General features: G+C 36.1%; 1 protein-coding gene across 1 annotated transcript in view; it reads right to left on the reverse strand.

The window, feature by feature from the left end:
- Positions 1 to 22,161, reverse strand: part of SIM2 (SIM bHLH transcription factor 2) — a 97,419-nt gene that overhangs the window by 35,409 nt on the left and 39,849 nt on the right. The window contains exons 5-6 of the mRNA XM_069062973.1: positions 15,483 to 15,568; positions 11,060 to 11,259 (exon numbers count right to left, since the gene is read on the reverse strand). Coding sequence (XP_068919074.1) covers positions 11,060 to 11,259; positions 15,483 to 15,568 — 286 coding nt within the window. The remainder of the gene's footprint in view (positions 1 to 11,059; positions 11,260 to 15,482; positions 15,569 to 22,161) is intronic.

Raw genomic sequence — 22,161 nt, forward strand, 5'->3', positions numbered from 1 at the left:
TCCCTTCAACTATTCTCATACTGAGAAAAGTTTCATCAGTTATAATTATCATTTTTCCATGTAGGGGGTGTAAATAATTCAACTTTGATAAGTTCCTTATGATTTCTTTTCCCTGTTTTCCTTCTCATGGTTCTCTTGCTTCTTGTATCTGAATGTCAAATTTCTATTCAACTCTGGTTTTTTTCATCAAGAATGCTTGAAAGTCCTCTATTTCACTAAATGACCATATTTTCCCCTGAAACATGATACTCAGTTTGGCTGGGTAGGTGATTCTTGGATTTAATCCCAGCTCCTTTGACCTCCAGAATATCATATTCCAAGTCCTTCAATCCCTCAGTATAGAAGCTGCCAGATCCTGTGTTATCCTGATTGTGTTTCCACAATATTCAAATTGTTTCTTCCTGACAGCTTGTAATATTTTCTCCTTGATCTGGGAATTCTGGAACCTGGCTATAATATTCCTAGGAGTTTTCTTTTGGGGATCTTTTTCAGGAGGTAATGGCTGGATGCTTTCAACCTCTATTTTGCCCTCTGGTAATTCAGGGCAATTTTCCTTGAGAATTTCTTGAAGGATGATTTCTAGGTTTTTTTTTTTTTATCATGGCTTTAAGGTAGTCCAATAATTTTAAAATTATCTCTCCTGGATCTATTTTCCAGGTCAGTGGTTTTCCCAATGAGATATTTCACATTGCCTTCTATTTTTTTCATTTGTTTGGATCTATTTTATTGTATCTTGATTTCTCATAAAGTCGCTAGCTTCCATTTGCTCCAATCTAATACTGAAGGAATGATTCTCTTCAGTGAGATTTTGAAATTCTTTTTCCATGTGACAACATTGGCTTTTTAAGGCATTCTTCTCCTCATTGCCTTTCTGAGCCTCTTTTGACATTTGAGTTAATCTGTTTTTTAAGGTGTTATTTTTCTTCAGTCAGGTTGTTGACTCTCATTTCATAATTTTCTTGCATTGTTCTCATTTCTCTTCCCAATTTTCCCCCCACTTCTCTTATTTGATTTTCAAAATCCTTCTTAAGGTGCTCTATGACCTGTAACCAGCTCGTATTTTTCTTGGAAGCTTTTAGTACAGGAGTTCTGACTTCATTGTCTTCCTCCTTTTCCATGCTTTGATCCTTTTTGTCCCCAAAATAGGAGTGTAAAGTTGGGTTGCTCTGTTTGCTTTGCTTCCTTTGCCTGTCCTGCTCATGTTGTCACTCAATTACTTGACTTTTGGGCTTTTTGCCAAAGTAGGGCTCTGCTACCCGACAGGGGGGATATGTACCAAACGCTGGGGTTTTCTCAGCTGCTGAAGGTATTAGTTGGGTGCCCTCTCTGAAGCCTCCACATGCTCTGGCAAGCTGGTCACACACCCCAGGACCTCCACCCTAGACTGAAATCCAGATCCAAGCAGATTAAAGCAAGAGCATTACCCCTAAGACTGGTTGCTTGGTCCCCCTACAATCTGCAGGTCAGGAGCTGAAGCAGCCATGTGGCAATTGCTGCACAGCCGCTGTGCCTCAGCTGCTTCTCCCCCTGGGGGCAAAGGCCAATCATACATCCAACTACTGGATCCCAAAGTCCACACTGCACTGACTTCTCACTTTGTCTTTGGTGTCTATGGGTTGATAATTCTGGAAACTGCCACAGCTGCTGGTGATCTGAAGTCCCTCCAGCCAGTGGCTGGGGTTTGGTTCCCAGAGCTCCATGCTGGCCACTTTCTGCCAGCCTGCTGGCTGTCCTCAGTGGGAGGTTAGCTTCTCTGTGTCATTTTGTGGGTTCTGTAGTTCCAAAGTTTCTTCAGAATCACCATTTACATGAATTGGAGGAGGTGAGAGCTGGAGCCCCAAGGAAGTCATGTTTCTACTCCCACATCTTCCAGACTACACCCTATTGATGGAGCTATGAACTTGTCCAACCATTGTGGCAAGTAATTCAGCACTATGCCCCCAAAACTATTAAATTGTTTGACTCAGGGATATGGCTACAAAAGTCTCTACCCCTAGATCAAAGAAAGGGAAAAGGCCCATATGTCCAAAAAATAATTATGGGGCTATTTTTTTTTGTGATGGCAAAGAATTGGAAACTGAAGGGATCCCTGTCAATAGGAGAATACCTTAACAAGTTGTGGTCTATGAATGTGATAGAATACTACTGTGCTGGAAGAAATGGTGAAGGGTAAGTACTCAGAAAAACCTGGGAAGACTTGAATTAGCTGACACAAAATGAAGTGAACAAAACCAGGAGAATAAATTATAACATTAATAGTGTGAAGATAATCAACTTTTAAAGACTTTGATCAACATAATGAATAACCATAATTCCAAAGAACTCATTACAAATACTTTTCACCTCCAGATAGAGAGATGATATATTTAGAGTGCAGATTGAAGCATATTTTCTTCTTTATTTTTCTCCTCTTTCCTTCCTCTCTCCCATCCTCTGTCTCTATCCTTGGACATGGCTAACATAGGAATTTGTTTTATGTGACTCTGTAATTTTAAAAATTAATGTAAAATTAATTTGTGATTTTTCACCTTCTCAATGAGTTGGAGGTGGTAAGGTAAATATCTACAACTGAAAATGAAATAAAATTGAATTAAAATAAACAAATTAATACCTCAGAAAATATCAATACAATATAAGAAAACCAAAGAGAAAAGAAAAAACCACTCTAAATAAACATGTAAACATTTGTTTTAATGTTTATATGACTCCTTATATGTCAATTTTCCAGGTTAATTGCCCAGTTGAATTCTTGAAGGAAAGATACTCTGGGCACTATAAAAATTCAAGGTTATAATTATAAATACAATTTTCTTCACTTAAAAAGTTCTATTGTAAAATGGTATCAATTTCTGGCCTATGAAAAACTGAACTGCAAAACAGGCTAGTTGAAAAAAAAATCACCTAGAAGAGATAAAATTAAGTAGTCTCATAATGAATATCCCTGAAAGGAACCAGTGACCTTTCCATTGAGAAAATTAATAGAATGTTAAATGTTAGCTTCAAATTTAATAGACTGAGAGCTTGACTACATTTTGATTCTTTAGGTCATTTCCTTTTCAGTTTACATCTCAGTTGTGCTTATAGTTGTAAATTTCTGAAGATATTATATTTCCCTGGAATTGATCACTATTTTTTGTTTATATTTCCATAGTATTTCTCCATGATAGAGAGGTATGATGGAGAGTCTAAGGGAAGAAGAGAAGGAGAAATCTGATCACCAAGTTCAAGATCTGGCTGGTAAAGTTGCATAGTCTTATTTCTACTCTGTGTGGCAGAAAAATTCAAATGTCTGATTGTAAAGAAGCAAAGCGAAATAAATCAAAGAATTGTGAGTCCTTCCACTAATTGAAAATCAGGTTACAGAACAAACACCCTATAAATGTAAATTAATCAAAAACACATGTATTATGTTTCCCATTAAGATACATATTGGCTTAAAACTTAAAGGGAAAAGAGTCCCCTAAAGGTTTTTCTGAATCTATAAAGCCAGAAGAATTTGCCAAATCTCAAATATGACTGTATTCACCCACTGTCAGCAAAAGCAGCAGTTATAGTTTCAAAATGAAATATCATAATCCTTTTAAATGAAATTTCAGGTTTATTTTGAATTATGCTTAATAACAATGTCACCTGGTTCTGTGAGAGCCGAGGTGTCACTCTTCTAGCCTCTTTAGAGACAGATACCATACTTTTACTCTACTTCCCAGCCTTTAAAAACAGGATCTATTCAAAGCCTGATTTCTCTTCTCTTCTGTTCATCCTACTGCTTTCTTGGTACACTGGCCTTGTGAAATCAATACAATTAGCATTCTGCAAAAGAAGCAGACCTGTTGTTTTTGACTCATCCTTTTTTTTCTTATTTCACTTCTGGCAATCTAACTAGGACCCTTCCTTTTTAGGACTAAAGATCGTGAAAATTGAGAAACAAAAGGGCTTTGCTGGTAACATGGTGGAACTCAGACAATGACTCAGAAGTCAATTTCCCACCATGAGATCTTGTAGGAAAAAGAAATGGATCTTTACAATTCCCCCTCCACCTTTTTATTTATTCCTCTTAGGAAGACTGGTATTAATCCCTTCTAAATTAAATTGGTAATTCAATTAAACAACAATATTTATTTAGCATTTAGCTTAGAAAAGCATTGTACTTGTTGGAGACACAAAAGTTATCCTATTATAATGGGGAGTAAATGATGGTTTCTTACTCTTCTCTAGCTGGAGCACACCCCCTGGAATGGTAAGCCATTCTCCTGACCTGGTCTGGAGAAGGGTGTAGCTCAGAGAGGAAGGACTTCTTGCTTTAGATAACAAGGAAAATCTTTGATGGTCCCTTAGAACCTTTCCCTGTGACAGGAAGGGTGATTGAGGCTGCATCACAGTTTAAGTAGAGAGAATTGGTCGCTAAGAAAGGAAGAGTGGAGCCATTGAGCAGCAAGCATGAAAGGGAGTAACCCACTCTCTGGATCTTTTCTATCTGCCAAGGGTAGAGAGAGACTCTCTCTGGAGGAGTAGAGAAGGGTTTAGTTTCTTCCCACCCTAGAGAGAAATGGTGCCCTGCTCCCCAATGGCACCTGGAATATGGAATTCTGCTAAATGAGCTGAGCCTGGACTTTGGGAATTTTTCCACTTCACTGAGCAAAGGTGACAGACTAAAGATCCCAAGATGGACATATTCAGCAAGGGAGACACCCTTGTGAGTTCAAAAGCTCAGGAGCAGCTGGGTCATTTAGTCAAAGATGACTGACAGCAGAAGGACAACAAACCTAAGCTTTAAGTAACTTTTGTCCTGGGATTCTAAAAAACCAGATAATATAGGGGAGTTTGACTCCTCCCTTTAAGGGCCAAGATTCCTCAGGACTGTACCCAGTTAATACATGCATAGATCTAGACCTACTGACCAGCCTCTGGGGGAGAAGAAGAGGGTGATCACCACTGGCCCCCAGACCCACCAGTGGTTCTTGTCCAAACACTATAATCCTATGAAACACAACACTATCCTTTCTCTCTGGGAGTTTTAAAAATTAAAAGGGATATGGGAAGATGAGATTTATAAACAAATGAAAGCAAAAATAACAATGGATATATATAGATAAAGTGATAGAAATATAAAAATATTAAGTTGAAATACATAACTTCCAACTAGGAGGGTAGTGCCAAATCAAGGGAAGCACCTGAGTTGTCTTGATGGAAAAGAATTATTTCAATGGGTGGATGTGCCTTTTCCCTATAGCTCAGTTTGTGCAATGACCTAAGAAGGCAGTGTTCAATGACATTTTCCTTCAGAACAAGGTGAGATGTTTCCATCTCATTCTGTAAATAAATCTTTTATCTCCCCCACCCTCCAACCCAGAGCCAAGAGTGTTCCCTGATTGAACCTGCTTCTAAGGCTCTTTTGTATAAAAATATCTCAGGTTTCAGGGTCCTGTTGCTTAAAGTCAGTAGTCTACTGTCTTTCTGACTCTAAGTAACTAAAAATGTCCTGCTCCCCATTCCCTAAGACCCTGAGAACGTATTAGGGTTTAGCTCTTTTTTTCTTTGAGATGGGTACCACACAAAACAGTAAAAGAGAACCATAAGGAAGTAAAGAAATAAATCATAAGTATGCTTTAAAATTTCTTGAAAAAGAAACTCAAGCATTAACTTTCCTTTGGTCAGATTATTCCTGAGCAAGTAAAGAACTTTTCTGTCATAATTCATTTCTCCTTTTAATTATATCTATTATTGTTATTATTATGTACCAAATATCAGATGTCCCACTAAGTAGTTGTGATAGGAAAGTACTTAAACAATACCTGTACCTCATTCAAAATACTTGTACCAATTCATTTTTTTCTAAATGAAATAACAAGTTTAAAATACTTTGAAAAAGTTGGAAACACCATATTAATATAAATTATTTAACCTCAATTAAACTGTAAAATCAAGAATAACAATGGTATAATTCAGAGAATTGAGCTCACTGATTCCCAGACATTCAGAGTAGAATTCAGCAGTTGCTATGCATCACCCATAGTTGTTGTGCCTGAGAAAAATGGAAAGATATGCATGCATGTAGATTCCTGGACTTTGAACAAAAGAAGTAATTTGGGAGCCTAGTGTTATACTAGAGGTACAAGATGCTTTAGATTATATCTCTTAGGGAGCTAGAGTTTTTTATCTTGAACTTGGGTGGTGGATGCTACCAGTTTCCTGTGTCTGAGGCAGACAAGGAAAAGATTGCTTTTGTCTTTCTCTCTATGCAATGGAGTGTTGCTCTATCAATTTGAGTGGATGCTCTAAGGCATCTCAGGGGTATCAGTCACTTTCCAATGGCTATTGGAGAAACTGGTTAAGGACAGGAACTACCTGGTACCTTAATGACTTCAATAACTTTGGAAAGACATTTGAAGAACATGAATAAAGATTGGAAAGTGTTAGATTAGCTGGAGGAACCCTGTCTGAGGCTGCCAATAAACAAATACCAGTTTTACAGACCTTCTGTAAAGTATATTGAACTAATAAATACAATTAGGATATAAGTACAACTATTTTTATGAAGAAAATAAGATAAATGAACCATTGGTTAATTTGATTTAAAAAAAAAAAAGAAAGAAGAAAACCAAATGACCAGTATCAAAAATGAAAAGGGTGAATGCACAACCAATGAAGATGAAATTAAAGCAATCATTTGGAGCTATTTTGCCCAATTACATGCCAATAAAACTGACAACATAAATGAAATGGATAAATATTTCTAAAAATATAAACTACCCAGATTAACAGAAGAAGAAATAGAATACTTAAATACCCTTATCATCTTAGAAAAAGAAATTGAACAAGCCATACATGAACTCCCTAAGGGGGAAAACACATCAGATGGATTACAAGGAAATTCTACCAAACATTTAAAGAACAAATAATTCAAATACCATGTAAACTATTTGAAAAAAATAGGTAAAGGAGTCTGACCAAATTCCTTTTATAACACAAATATAATTTTGATACCTAAACTAGTGAGAGCAAAAACAGAAAAAAATATAGACCAATTTCTCTAATGAACACTGATGCAAAAGTTTTAAACAAAACACTAGTAAGGAGATTACAGTAATATATCACAAAGATTACACACTATGACCATGTTGGATTTATGCAAGGAATTCAAGATTGGTTAAAAATTTAAAAAAACTATAAGCATAATTCACCATATTAATTTCAAAACAACAGAAATTGTATGATTATATGAATAGAGGCAGAAAAAAACTTGTGACAAAATTCAGCACCCATTTCTATTAAAAAATACTAGAAAGCATAGGAATAAATGGAGCCTTTCTTAAAAGGATAAGTAGTATCTAAAACAGCATTAGATATATAGATTAGATAGATAGACAGACAGACAGACAGACAGACAGACAGACAGACAGACAGACAGACAGACAGATAGATAGATAGATAGATAGATAGATAGATAGATAGATAGATAGGTAGATAGATAGATAGATAGATAATTGGGATAGAAGTCTTTCCAATAAGATCAGGGCTGAAGCTAGGATGTCCATATCCCCACTATTATACAACATTGTGCTGGAAATGCTAACTATGGTAGTAAGACAAGAAAAAGAAATTGAATGAGTAATCACAGGCAACAAGAAAACAAAATTTATCACATGTTGCAGATGCTATAATGATATACTTAGAGAACAATAAAGACTAGTTGAAATAATTAATGACTTTAGCAAAGTTGTAGGATATAAAATAAATCCACACGAATCATCAGCATTTCTATATTTTGCCAACAAAACCCAGCAAGAATACTTAGAAAGTGAAATCCCATTTAAAATAATTGCAGACAACATAAAATACTTAGGAATCTACCTGCCAAGACAAACACAGGAACTATATGAACACAATTACAAAACACTTTTCACTCAAATAAAGACAGATCTAAACAATTAAAGAAATACTAATTGGCAATACCACTAAAATTAATTTATTCAGTGCCGTACCAATAAAACTACCAAAGAATCATTTTTAAAAAATAATAATAAAATTCATCTAGAGGAACAAAAGATTGAAAATATCCAGTGAATCAGTGACAAGAAAAGTGAAGGTAAGCAGCCTGGTAGTATTGGATCTCAAAATATACTACAAAGCATAGTAATCATCAAAACAATCTAGTACTGGATAAGAAATGGAACAGATCAGTTATACAACATACAGAAATAAATGACCCACAGTGTGTTTGATAAACCAAAAGATTCTAGAGCTTTGGAGGTAAGAACTCCCTATTTGACAAAAACTCCAGGAAAAACTAGAAAGCAATCCAGTATCTCACACTGTCAAGATAAGCTTGAAATAGGTAATTTTAGGCATAAAGGGTAAAAGCATAAACAAATAAGAGAAGTGTAGGAAATAATCCCTATCAGATCTATGGATAAGGGAAGAGTTCATGACCAAATAAGAACTTAAGAGGATCATGGGAAATAAAATGGATAATTTTGTTTACATTAAAAAAGGTTTGCACAAATAAATTCAATACAGCCAAAATTAGGAGGAAAGCAGAAAACTGGGGGGAAATGTTGACAGCAATTTTCTCTGTTAAAAAGCATCATTTCTTAAACATATAGAGAACGGTGTCAAATTTATAAGAATAAGAATTGTTCCTCAACTGAGAGTCACAGTATATGAACAAACAGTTTTCAGAAAAAGAAATCAAAGCTATTAAATCATATGAAAAAGTACTCTAAATCCTTAAAGATTAGGGAAGTGCAAGTTAAAATAACTCTGAGGTACCACCTTTTACCCATCAGGTTGCCTAAGATGACAGAAAAGGAAAATGACAAAGGCTGGTGGGGATATGGAAAAATTGGTACATTAACATACTTTTGGTGGAGTTGTGAACGAGTCCAATCATTCTGGAGAACAATCTTGAACTATGCCCAAAGAGCTGTAAAACTTTATAAAACCATCAAAACCCTTTGATCCAGCAATACCACTACTAAGCATGTATCCCAAAAAGATCAAAGGAAAAGGAAAAGGACCTGTATGTACTAGAATCTAGAGCAGCTTTTCAGTGGTGTCAAAGAATTGGAAACTGAGGGGATGCCCATCCTTGTGGAATGGCTGAACAAGTTGTAGTATATGATGGTGACAGAATGCTCTTGTTTTATAATAAATGACAAAGGGAAAGGTTTCAGAAAAACCTGGGAAGAATTATATGGGCTGATACAAAGTGAAATAAACACAACTAAGAGAACATTGTACATAGTAACAGTAATATTGTAATGATAATCAACTCTGAAAGACTTAGCTATGATCAATACAATGATCCACGACAGTTCCAAAGAACTCATGATGAAAAATGCTATACACCTCCAGAGAGAAAGAACTGATGGACTCTGAGTGTAAAATGAAATACATTTTTTTACTTTATTTTATTGCTTTTTTTTTGCAATATGGCTAATGTGAAAATATATTTTGCATGACTTCATATTTATAATGGGTATCATATTTCTTGCCTTCTCAATGGGTGAAGGAGGGGTGGAGAGAGGGAATTTGGAACTGAAAATAAAAATAAAAAAATAAAAATTTTAAGACTATGCTGCTTTTGCTAAACCACTTAATGATCTTACTGATATACATATAATTGTAGAGAACCAGAGCCAAAAAAGGCAGGAGAGGCAAAATTGTCTTGAAACCTACAAAACCTTTTGGAAAAAGATGCACAGACAAATATGAAAAGCCTTTCAAAGATTTGAAATCAACTGCCTTACCATGCACTGGTATTGGCTTATGTAGACTCAAGTAAACCTTTTGTTCTTCCCACAGATGCCAGCCTGGAAAGTTTGGAAGGTGTCCTTTATCAAGAAAGTGATTATCACCAGAGGCCAATTGCACTGCCAGCAGAAGTTTGACTAACAGTGAGTCTCACTATCCTGTCAATAAATTTTAGTTCGTGGCTTTGAAGTGGATCATCATTGAGAAGTTCAAAGACTATGCATATAAAGCAAAACTCCTTGAGCAGACTGATAAAAATCCATTGACATATCTTGACCAGTGCCAAGTTGAATTGGTACTGATGCTTGCCAGAGAGAAGTAATAGCCTTGACCAAGTATGATTTCAGCAGAGAATATAAGCCTGGTAAGACTAATGTGGGTATAAATGCTTTGTCCAGAATTCCACTGAACATTAGAAACATGATACCAGAAGAAAGCAAACGCTTAACACTTAAGGAGCAAGTGTAGCTGAGGGCTTGAGGCTAGCAAGTGCATATATATATATATATATATATATATATATATATATATATACATACATGTATATATACATATATATGTGTGTGTATGTATATATACATATATATACATATACTGTGTGTTATATAATCAGTTTTCTTTACATTTTCTAGTCTGTGGATGACTAGCAGTGTGGTTGATGAAGGACTAAAAAAATATAGAAGCTAAAAAGCACAATCATGAACCTCCTCTTCTTTTCTGGATACTAAAAAGAAGCTTCACGTTGGGCCAATATTAGAAATTGGAACGGAACAATGGAATATTATATCACTCATTGTGATTGTGACAGGACTGTGATTGAACCTATATATGGAACCAGGAAGCACCTGGTGCTACCCAAAGCATATCACTCTATATCTCTATGTCTTACATGATGATTTTTTGGGTGTATGGGCCAAGAGAGTGAGTTGGAGGGAGTATGGGGGTCAAGTTGCCCAGAGTACATTTTATACAGTTAAACCTTTGACATAGTAGAAATAGTTAAAAACTTCACATTCTGATTTCATACACCACAAATTATAAAATTCATTGTTTCCACAATAAATCATATCAATTTCAGATTTTAGTGTCACAGTTAAGAAATAAACATAAAACAAAGAAGTTTAAGAGTATTTAGCAAAATAAGTTACTGCCTGAGTAATAACTCAATCAGTGCATTAGGTTTTTAAAAATTAAATTTAGTCTTAATTTGTACCCTGAATATAGAACCTGGCTTAATATGCTGTGGCTTTCAGACAGTTTCAACAAAATCAATGCCTTGAAATGGAAGTGGAAAATATTTGCTTACCTGGAATCCAGAAATATTAATTTTAGGTCCAAACTTGCCCTAAACATGAACATATTACTATGAAGTTTGATCTCTGTGATTGCACTTGGAGGCAAAGACTGACCAACAGCCACCAGTCCCACAATTTGGTAACAGGAGTCATACAAGGACATGTCCAACATATACTGTCTTATCTTCAAATAGCCACTGCAATGGATGACCTGGTACAAGAGAAGAAAGATTAAAGTATTTGGAGGCAGGGGGATAAGGAGATCAAAAATGTTCATAATGATTCTGGGTCTGTTAGTTTTCATAAGGAATGTAATGTTCCTTTTTAAATCCCATTTACGTACTGGGCTTTCCAATATTCTGATGGGGACAATATATTAGTAGGAAGTGGACATAATATATGAATGTAATGGAATATTGTTGTGTTGTAAAAAAAAATATGAATATGAGGATTCAGAGAAACATGGAAATAATTATATTAGCTGATTCAGAGTCAAGAAAGCCAAACCAGGAAAATATTCCCAATAGCTGTAATAATGTAAATAGAAACAGCAGTAAAAAGTACCTGAACTCACATTAAATATAATAACAAATCTTGTTTCCAGAGGACAGATGACAAAAAAAAAACCCTCTTCTGAGTACAGAAGTGGAATGCTATACTGGTAGGGAATGTTGTACTTAGTATCAGATAAGGTCATTTTGTAAGTTGATTTTGTTTAGCTCATAGAGGGTAGGGAAAGTGATGTATTAGAAAGTGACTGTGATATAAAAATCAGGAGGCATCAATTAAAAAAAAATTTAAAGGATAAAAGGAGAGAGGTTCCAAAGTTATTCTGTTGTTGGAATTTGGAATCCATTCCTGCCTAATCCAGTTGGATGAAATAGATGAGTTACTGACACATCTTTAAAATTGCACAGAAGCTGGATAAAGTTGTAGGAGTAACTTCAACTACATTAACATCTACTGGTGATCTCTTTCTGTTAAAAGCAGAGTAACTGATAAATTATTACCTTACTTTGTTTCTCATCTCAACCTGTTGAAATCCTATCCTTCTTGCAAGTTCCACTTTCTCTCCCTCAGTGGAAGTGATTCCAGATATCTCATGAGACTTTGTATGGACCTCTTCTTTGTGTCTGTTTTCTAACCTGTATAATTGTCTGTGAGTTGGGTTGAATATGCTTTTGTATAGTGTCTCCTCTTTAGTTTCTGTGATATAAATTCTCATGATTCTCTTTCTGTTTGTTGATAATTCCTTTTCTGATTCCTTATTCTCGCCTCGACTCTTAAAAGTACATGTTTCAGGAAGTTTGGCATTTGGCCTCTATTCTTTCAAAATTCTCCCTTTGTGAGTCCATTATTTTTACAACATCAATGATAAGATCTATGCAGATAATTATCCAATCTATATCTCCATCTCTAAATTCTTCCCAAGGTTCCAAACCATATTATCAACTGCCCACTTGGTAGCTTCACCTGTATAGTTTATTTTTGCCTCAAAGTGAACAGGTCTAAAATATCAAAATCAATGGTACCATCATCCTCCCAAACAGGATAATAAATATGGAATTTTCTTTGATTCCTTCCTCTCCATCACCCCACATATTCAAAACATAAAGTGATGAAATGATACTGTTTTTGGAATAGAAGATGTTAGTGGAATAGGAAGATCTTCCCTGCCCATTAATCATTAATAGGACTATGTGACCTGCTTTGAGCTCTGATCCAGTTCACAGCTGGGTCACCTGGGTTATATGAAGCCTGAGTCACATGGAGCTCAGAGTGAGAGGAGTTTGCCCAATAGAGCAAGAAAGCAGGGAACAGAGAGAAGCAACTTGAGTGGGTGGAGGGAGGAACTTGCCTAGGGGAACACTTTGTTTGTGAGTATGCCTAACAGAAAGAAGATTTAAGATGCTCCCTGGATTAGTGATAAGTACCTTGTTAAATCTTACCTCCTGATATCCTAATAATGTTTTAAATAAATATTTTGGTTTTGCCTTTGAGGAAGAGAATTTATTATATTTTGAGAATCTACCCTAGAAATATACATGCATATTCATAGTGGCTGCTGTGGGTATTGCATTGGCATTACATACTTTCATCTATTGTATATTTCAGTTTCATAATAAAGCAAAAAGGGCTACATTGTTCAGGGTACCATGTTCAATTAATTCTACAAATTAAGGTTATAATATGTAATTAACTTGTATTTAGTAGAAGAATAGTCTGATAGCCAGAGTACTGGTTGATGAGAAAGGTAAGTCCATTTTTATAGTGTATCTATGGACATAGAGGTTTAAAACATAATAGATAGAATGCTGTACTTAGAGTCAGAAAAATCTGAGTCTACTTTGCCAATAAATTATAGGCTTTAAGTTATAGAAGGATTATGATCTGCCCCAGGGTTTCCCATACTAATAAAACTGATGTAATATCAAATCACTTCAGAGGAAATAAATGATCAAATCTTAATTTATTATTTGGAATGCCACATTCAGAAGATATTTTCCAAATTTTCTGAATAGACTTATAGAATCTTAGAATGCTAAGCCTGAAAGAGACATTAAGTTTTGTCTAATCCCCTTATTTTACAGGATAAGGGCATTTAAGCCCAGAGGCTTACTTGTCCAGCATCACACCTTAGAGCCCAGGTCTTCAGATTCTAATGTTCTTTCCATCTCCAGGAAGCATCATGTGAATGTTTGTGCATGGGCCTGTATTCACTCTCATTCTTTGTCAGTATAAATTTATATTAAGTTATAGAACTTCAGGGCAATCCAGAAAAAAAGAAAAGTTACAATTTGCAAATAAAAAATACAGGTAACTACAGAATGTCACATGATACCATTGTACTGGGCTATTTGAGTGAAGGCTCCTAGAATTTGGGGCTTTCTAAACAAAACTTTGGATACCAAGACTAAGTATTCAAGCATTTGCTTCTACCTTGTATGGGAGGTTCTTAACTAAATTTTAGGAATTATGAGTACAACCCTGGAGTCAGGATGTCCTGAGTTCAAACCTAGCCTCAGACACTTGATACTTAGTAGCTGTGTGGCCTTGGCGCCCCCCCCCCCCCAAATAGGTAAGCATTATATTCATGAATTCAAGATTTGTACTTAAAAGTAGTCTGAAACGGTGGGGTCGGGGTGTGGATGGGAATGGCAGAGGGAAGGTCTCCGCTTTTAGAATGTTGTTTATTTTTCAATTGGGTTACTTGACAAAATTTTGAACAGGGTTGAACTGATGAGGATCGGTCCTGGGACCCCCTGAACTTTCCTTGAACTTTTCCACATGGCCAAGTCCCTAAGTTCCTAACCCGTAAGTGGTTGTGTCTGGTTATTTTAAGGGTTATGGACCCTACCCCCAAAATATTATTAATTATAATATATATTCCATCACTCCTTTAAATTAGGCATTGCTTTGTCCTTTAGATTCATTATTAAAATACAAATTCTCCTGGGAGGAGTAAACAAAAAACACATTAAGTCTCTTATATCAGCTTTCTTGCTTTCTTCCTTGCTTTCTTCCTTCCTTCCTTCCTTCCTTCCTTCCTTCCTTCCTTCCTTCCTTCCTTCCTTCCTTCCTTCCTTCCTTCCTTCCTTCCTTTCTTTCTTTCTTTCTTTCTTTCTTTCTTTCTTTCTTTCTTTCTTCGATCTGGGTTAAGTAACTTGCTCAAGGTTACACAGCCAGTTATTTCTGGGTGTGGTGCTAAGTATCAGAGTCCTAATTCCCTGACTCTGGGGCCGGTGCTCTTACTCGCTGTGCTACCTGGCCGCCCCTATCAGCTTTATTTCTAACAAGAGTGAACAGAAAGCATAAGAGCAGTGGATTCTAGGGGTGAAGGGTCCTTAAAATGCAAGAAAAAGGCTCGGAAATGAAAAGCCCATGCACTAAAAACAAACTTTACCTACTTGACGAATCTGTTGAAAGTTGGCCTGAGCACAATACTTCAATGCTTCAATTTATAAAGAACACTGCCCTGAGGGAAGTAAGAGGTAAGTGAGGAAATCTTATCCCCAAAGTCCTAGGAATCCAATATTCCAGCTACACTGGACTGTGACCTTGACTGCAGTTCCTAAGAGTGGAGACTATGTTTTTCACTTACTTTGAAAAGTCTTGCATTGCCTATCATGCTCCACCATATTCCATAAGTACTGATTGATAGATGAAGATAATAAGGTTGACACACAAAGTTGGATTTTTGTTTAGATGCCAATACTAATGCCATCTTATTCCTTCCACTTTTTTAAGTATTCTAACCAGTTTTACATCTGATGTTTTCTATAATGCTGGTGCTGAGTAACAATTCTAATGCTTGCCTGGTTTTCAAGTTTTCCTTTGTACTAAAGTTTCTTGAATGTAAAGCAAGGTAAACACCCGAGAATGAAACAACCAAAACCCTACTCTCTAAACACACCAAGAGGTGGATCCTCATACCTTATAGCCACTGCATGTTAATCCCGCATTCCTCTTTGCTAAAACACACTTCATCCGAAGGAAAAATGACCTCTCTATTTCATACTCTGAAAGCAGAAAATAAATCAATTTCAATTTAGAAAATATACATATTAACCAGCAATCTTTCTTTTTTTAGCATTTGTCTCACTTGCTAATCCTGAAAGGGAACTCCTAGAAGCAAGAATTTAAAAAAACGGCTTTTTAAAAAAAAGTATGGTTCCATGTGTGTTCATACACCATCAATTCTTTTCTTTTATGCCGCCTTGTAAATACAGAAAGTCTAAACACAGAAAATTTTAGTGTGCAATGGACAACATCACAGTGTGAAGTGGTATATGTGAACAACCATATTTTAGTTTTCGTGTATTATTTAAAAAAGACATTCTGAAGGAATGAACAAGAGTTTTCAAGAATGACAACCTGGAAACAAGGTAAAGATCTCTTTTAGAAAAAAGTTTTTTGTATGAAAATAAGAAGTTACAATAATATGGGTTAGAGATGGATCTATGCTAGAAGTTAATAAAATATTTGTCCAGTTGCTTATGGGGCATTAATCATTTTTGCCCATCTAGAAAGGATGTAAAGCAGGAAACTGCTCCAAATCTTGCCAAAAGGTCTATCATCATAGTAACTCCATTCATCATGGATTTTTGGATTTTACAAAACATCCATTTTGTGAAAGGTACGTGTTGTTGTTCAATTGTTCAACTTTTCATGACCCCAAGGACTACAGCCCGGCAGGCCCTTCTATCCTCTACTATCTCTCAAAGTCTGTCCAAGTTCATGTTTGCTGTTTCTATGACATTCTCTATACATCTCACCCTCTGCTGTTGCTTTTTCCATTTGCCTTCAATCTTTCCCAACATTAGGGTATTTTCCAACTAGTCCTGTCTTTATATGGTCATTATTTCCAACAAGTCCCATTACGTGGTCAGAGTATTTAAGCTTCAGCTTTGGTATTTGACTTTCCAATGGATAGTCTGAAAGGTGAATAGCATAATAATATGGCGCAATGGGTGTAATGCAGTGTGATGGAATGGAAAGAGTACTAAATTTTCAGTTAAAAAACCTAGGTTCAGATCTTAGCTCTGCCATTTACAACTGGGGGGAGTCACAACTTTTCTGGTCCTCAGTTTCTTTCTCTGTAAAATGAAATAAGAATGGATGATCTCTAGGGTCCAAGATGATAGAATTATCATCTTATGATACTGTGATCCTTCCAACAATTTACTTTATGAGGAATATTTCTTTTCTTTTCTTTTTGCTTTTTGGAGGGCAATTGGGGTTGTGTATCAGGAATATTTCATTTCCCTAAAATGACAGGTACTTTGTAAATGTCATAATTTCTGTTCTTTTCCCCCCTACAGTTACATACCATCTTCAGCTAGTTAAGGAAACAGAATTTCAAGATCTCAGTCTCAAAATTAGCCTCACAATGCAAAATATCAACAAGAACTAAATGTACTCCATTACATCAGAAAGAGAGCTTTTTTAAAATTCTAACTGCTTGAAGGATCCCCATCCATTCCCATCTTCATTGATCCTATACTCCCAATTGGCTAAATAACTTTTCCTTCATGAGTATTTACAAACTGCTCCCCCAAGCCATATCCTCTTTTTTTTTTAAAAAGGAATTAGGGTTAAGTAACTTGCTCAAGGTTACATGGCCAGGTGTTTCTGGGTGGGTGCTAAGTGTCTGAGCCAGGATTCAATCTCCAGGTCATCTTGACACTGGAGCCAGTGCTCTTACTCGCTGTGCTACCTGGAAGCCCCAAGCCATATCCTCTTATGAATGGCTACATCTACTCTGAGGTTTAAGTACAAAATTATGCCTCCACTGGGTAAGGTAAATGTTACCTCCAATCTTTAAAATAGTCATTAGTAGAAATCAAGAAATTAATTTTTTAAAGAAAGGTAACTACAAAGTGTTGAAAGCAGGGTCTTTAGGCTTCCAGATCTGTATCTCACTTTCTTAAATCCATATTACCACGGAGGTGTTTATATTTTACTCAGAATTCCACAGGTTATAATGAGCTTGGATTGGGATGCTTGAGGCATAAAGACTCCTATTTATCTTAGCTGCCTGTTAGAATCAATTCCAGATATTCATTGATGTATGTGAAGCCCATGTCTAGAGAAAACATCACACAGCAATTAATAATTGAGCTTTGTGAAGTATTGTAATTTCATACCTAATCACCACAGTGAAACAATGGGGATAAGTCTAGATTCAGAAAATCCACCCTGCAAATGGGAAGCTGGGAGAAAATGCTGGATGGTGGTATTTCCCAAATTAAAAAGTTAAAAACTATCTCAATGAACAACTTAAATTAGTGTGATATTGTTGAGGTCAGGGAACCATAACATGTTGAGGTTTAAGGTTTAGGGGTGCATGAGACCCCAAAATACTAACAGAAAGGATCCTGCAGAATGAATTTGACTCAAGTCTTCTCTCAGCCAAAATAAAGCAAAGTTTATTAGAGATTTGCCATAATGGGTAGACTCATAAGGAGCCTAGGTATCTGTGACACTTGTATTGGATAAGCAGGTCAGAATAATCTGACACAGAGTGAGTCTGCGCTAGATCATTCTTGCTAACTTCATGGAGGCAAGATGGGTCTGATATACAGAAAGATTGTGGAAGGGCTCTAGGGGTGGTCTAGAAGAGGAGTTTGGGGAGGGTCTTCAGGAAGAATCAAATGATGTCAGACTCCAGTAATGAGAGTTTAAGGGTGGGAAATAGTTGGAGGCTACCTGGAAATGACAGACAATGAAGGGCTAGGCTAGTTTAAAGATAACAGATTTGGGTATAGATATTTTGGGAGGATCAAGGGTGGAGAGTAGCTGGACAATGGAGTGCTAGCTAGTAGGAATAAGAGATGTGGGCCTAGCAATAATGAAAGGCTTATGGCCTCAGGCAAATGCCTCATCAAATAGGAAGATTCATTCAGAGTTCAAGGGGTTTCCCAGAGCCTGTACCCCATCAATATCACAATGATATACTCTTTTGCTAGTTTTAGGAGATTAGGAAAGAAAAAATCTGATATTTCTCAGACTTGTTTATTTTTTTTTAATACTTGGTTTGTAGAACCTTAGTGTCAGAGCAGGGAGAAGAAGTACAGTGAGCCCACCTCCCCCCACCATCAGCTCTTTCAAACAAACCTAGAAGTCACACCAGACCTAATCCTGATGATAAAATTCAAGAAAAAGTCAAGAGTGAGTCATTTTTCCAATTCAAGTAGGCATAGAACAATGGAGAAGTCTGTGGATAGTGGGAGTAGGGTCTGACCAGGAACACTCAAGGAGAGTACTCCACTGTGCTCAAGAGTAATGCAGGGTTCCAGACCTACACCAAGGCTTCACTTCATGCAAGGTATGGAAATAGATGACAACTAGAAGCTTTGTCAGTTACTACCCAGTTTCAGGTCCTGGATACATGGCAAACTGTGCCTAGGGGTGACTGTCCAGGGTGAGAAGCTGTAGTGACTCCTATCCAATGTACCAAGCAAAGAGAAAGTTCAGATGTGGTTCAGATTCCTGGAGCAGAGCAGGGTCTCGGCTCCAACTTCTAGCCCAATCTGAAGACTGCAAAGGAATAACCAGGGCAGAAATCCCAGACAAAAGAGGTTGTGGTTGTGTAAACTGTCTACAATTCTGTCACTCTGAACCAATGGGGGCTATCTCTAATCTTCCTGATCTGTATCTTGCCACTGGACCCAGAGGGTGCTAGAGGAGAAAGTGAGGCTGGCTGGTGACTCTGCACAGCTTGCCTCACTTAAATCCAAATCACTTGCAAGTCAAGATATCACCTTTCTGATGTCACCAGTCCTCTTTGAGAATGAAGGATCAACATCAATACTAACTCTGAACCAGCAGAGCTTCCCAGGTGGCTTATAGGGGCTGAGTCCCACAGTAGCCTCATGCTTGTCAGACTCAAACCCAGATCAGGAGCTAGCAGAGTTCAGACCAGGAAAGCAGCAATTGGACATTCCCCTGGATCAGACCACTTTGAAAACATCGAAAGCTTGTCCCTGAGCTATCCCTAAGAACCTAGAATAACATAATACTCGATACTCCAAGAACACAGCAACAAGACCAGTCCAGAGCCATGTGCAGAGCCTAGTCCTAATGTACATTTCAAAGTCAGAAAGTAGATTGGGAGAATGGGCAAACAAACAAACAAAAAAAGAATCTTACCACAAAAAGTAATTATGATGAGGCACAAACCTATCAAAAGCATCTATAAGCAAAACATCAAAGAAAAACATGCCTTAGGCAAAAATTCTACTAGGATTCCTAGAAGATGAAAGAGGAGTTTGAAAATGTATTTATAAGTGAAATCAGAGTGCTGGAATTTAAAAAATAGAAAAGAAATGAGAGCTATCAAAAGGAAACTTGGAAAAAGGAATAAACAGTTTAGAGTTTAAAACAAGAGGTACAAAATCTCACCTAAACACCAAATTCCCTGAAAATTATATGGCTAAGTAGAAGCCAATAACCCCACCAAACAAAAAGAAATATTTAAATAAAGTCAAAATACTTTTAAAATAGAAGAAAATATGAAGAATCTCATAGCAAAAAACTGAAAAAAAAAAACCAGATTGAGAACAAAAATTTAAGAAGCATTGGGTTGAAGTCATGAAAACCTTGAACCTTCAAGCACATGATCAAAAGAGAGCTTAGACATCATATTTCCAGAAATCTTCAGTGAAAACTGCCCATATATCTGAGAACCAGAGGAAAAAATGGAAATAGAAGGAACTCATTAGTCACCTCCTGAAAGAAATCTCAAAAGTTAAAAATTATAGCCCAAATCCAGAGCCTCTAGGTCAAAGAAAAAAAAATACTGCAAGCAGTCAGAAAGAAAGAAATCAGGTACTTGGGAGTCACAGTCAGAATCACACATAATATATCAGCTACCATAATAAAGAAATGGAGAACTTGGGATATAATATTCCAGTAGGTAAAGGCTTACAAGGCTTACAAGCCAAGGATAACTTGGCAAAAACAAATAAACAAACAAACAAACACCTGAGTATAATACAAGGGGGAAAATCACTTTTAAAGAAAACAAAGGACTTTCAAACATTCCTGATGAAAAGACCAGAGCTCCTTGGAAACTTAGAAAGACTGAAGAGTAAGGGAAACATAAAAAGGTAAACAAGACTGAACAATGATAAAGGACTAAATAAGGATAAATTGCTCACATTAATATATGGAGTGGTGATGTATGTGTACTCTCTGAACCCTACATCATAAAGGATTGTAGAGGGAGTCTAATTAGACAGAAGGTTTGGAAGTGGTTCTATTATGATGATAATAGAATGATGATATTAAAAGGAGAATGTAAAGGGACAAGAAGAGGAATATGCCAGGGTGGGGGGAAGGAAAAGGAAAGTTAGGAAAAATTATCTTACATTAGGATATTGACAATACATGAATACTTTCTATATATATAGAGTAGTATTAGATACATTTATATGTGTGTCTCATTTTACATACTCGAGTCCTTTACCTCTCTTTTTGGAGGTGGGTAGCATGTGTCATCATTAGTCTTTTAAAATAATGGGTAATTATTAGACTGATTCAAGTTTTTAAGTCTTTCAAAACTATCTTTACAATATTATTATTATATATATTACTCTCCTGGTTTTGCTTACTTCACTCTGTATCAGTTTGTACATGTCTTCCCTGTTTCTCTGAAATCATCCTTTCCATCATTTCTTTAAGCACTTTAAGTATTACATTACATTTATATACAAAAGCTCACTCAGCCATTAATCAATCATTCACCAATTGATAAGTACCCCCTCAGATTCCAATTCTTTGCCACCATAAAAAGAGCTATAAATATTTTTGTGCATCCTTAGTTATAGTTTGTTTTGCTTAGGATTAATTTTCCCCTTAAGGTGCTATATGTAAATAGATAATACATATACATGTATGTACATATATATGCACACAGAATGTGTATACATATGTATATACATATATTTGTGTTTAGAAATGACTAATGCAATGATTTGTTTTGCTTGACTATACATATTTGCAACAGGGATTTTGTTTTTCTTTTATTCTCAATTGGAAGAAGAGGAGGATTGTTTGGTGATTGAAAAAAGTAAAATTTAGTTTAAAATAACAAATTCTTTTAAAAGCTTTAAGTCTGTCTAAAGGGTAAAGGGAGAACTATTCAGTGAAATAGCAAAATTTCAATACTGAAAAAAACACCACAACACCATGGGGTTTTTTCCTGAGATGTCTGTCCTCTTTATCCAACTTTAAATAAACCTACAGTGAAAGAATGAGATTCATGTTCCATGCTCTATCCCATTCCTCATTTTTAAAGAAAACATTATTGCTTCCATAACCATAAGTTATATTAATGGATATATTTTATTTTCTAATTATTTCAGAATTACAAATCCATTGACAATACTTCTCATATTATGTCATCTATTCTTCTACATTAAGGCAAGAATACAGTTAAACTCTCCCAAGACAGCTGTCTGTTCTGTTCCTGTATATAAAGATAAATAAAGATATATAAAATATAAATTTTAACTCTGTATATAAATATTTACATTTGTGGTAACAACCTATTCATCCTCTACACCACCACCAGTGGTTTTCCTTTCCTTAAGGGGGGGGGGGGGGTGTG

This window comes from Petaurus breviceps, unplaced genomic scaffold (assembly GCF_028583685.1).
Source record: "Petaurus breviceps papuanus isolate PSGF00001 unplaced genomic scaffold, PetGlider_PUasm1.0 90515, whole genome shotgun sequence".
Lineage (NCBI taxonomy): Eukaryota > Metazoa > Chordata > Mammalia > Diprotodontia > Petauridae > Petaurus > Petaurus breviceps.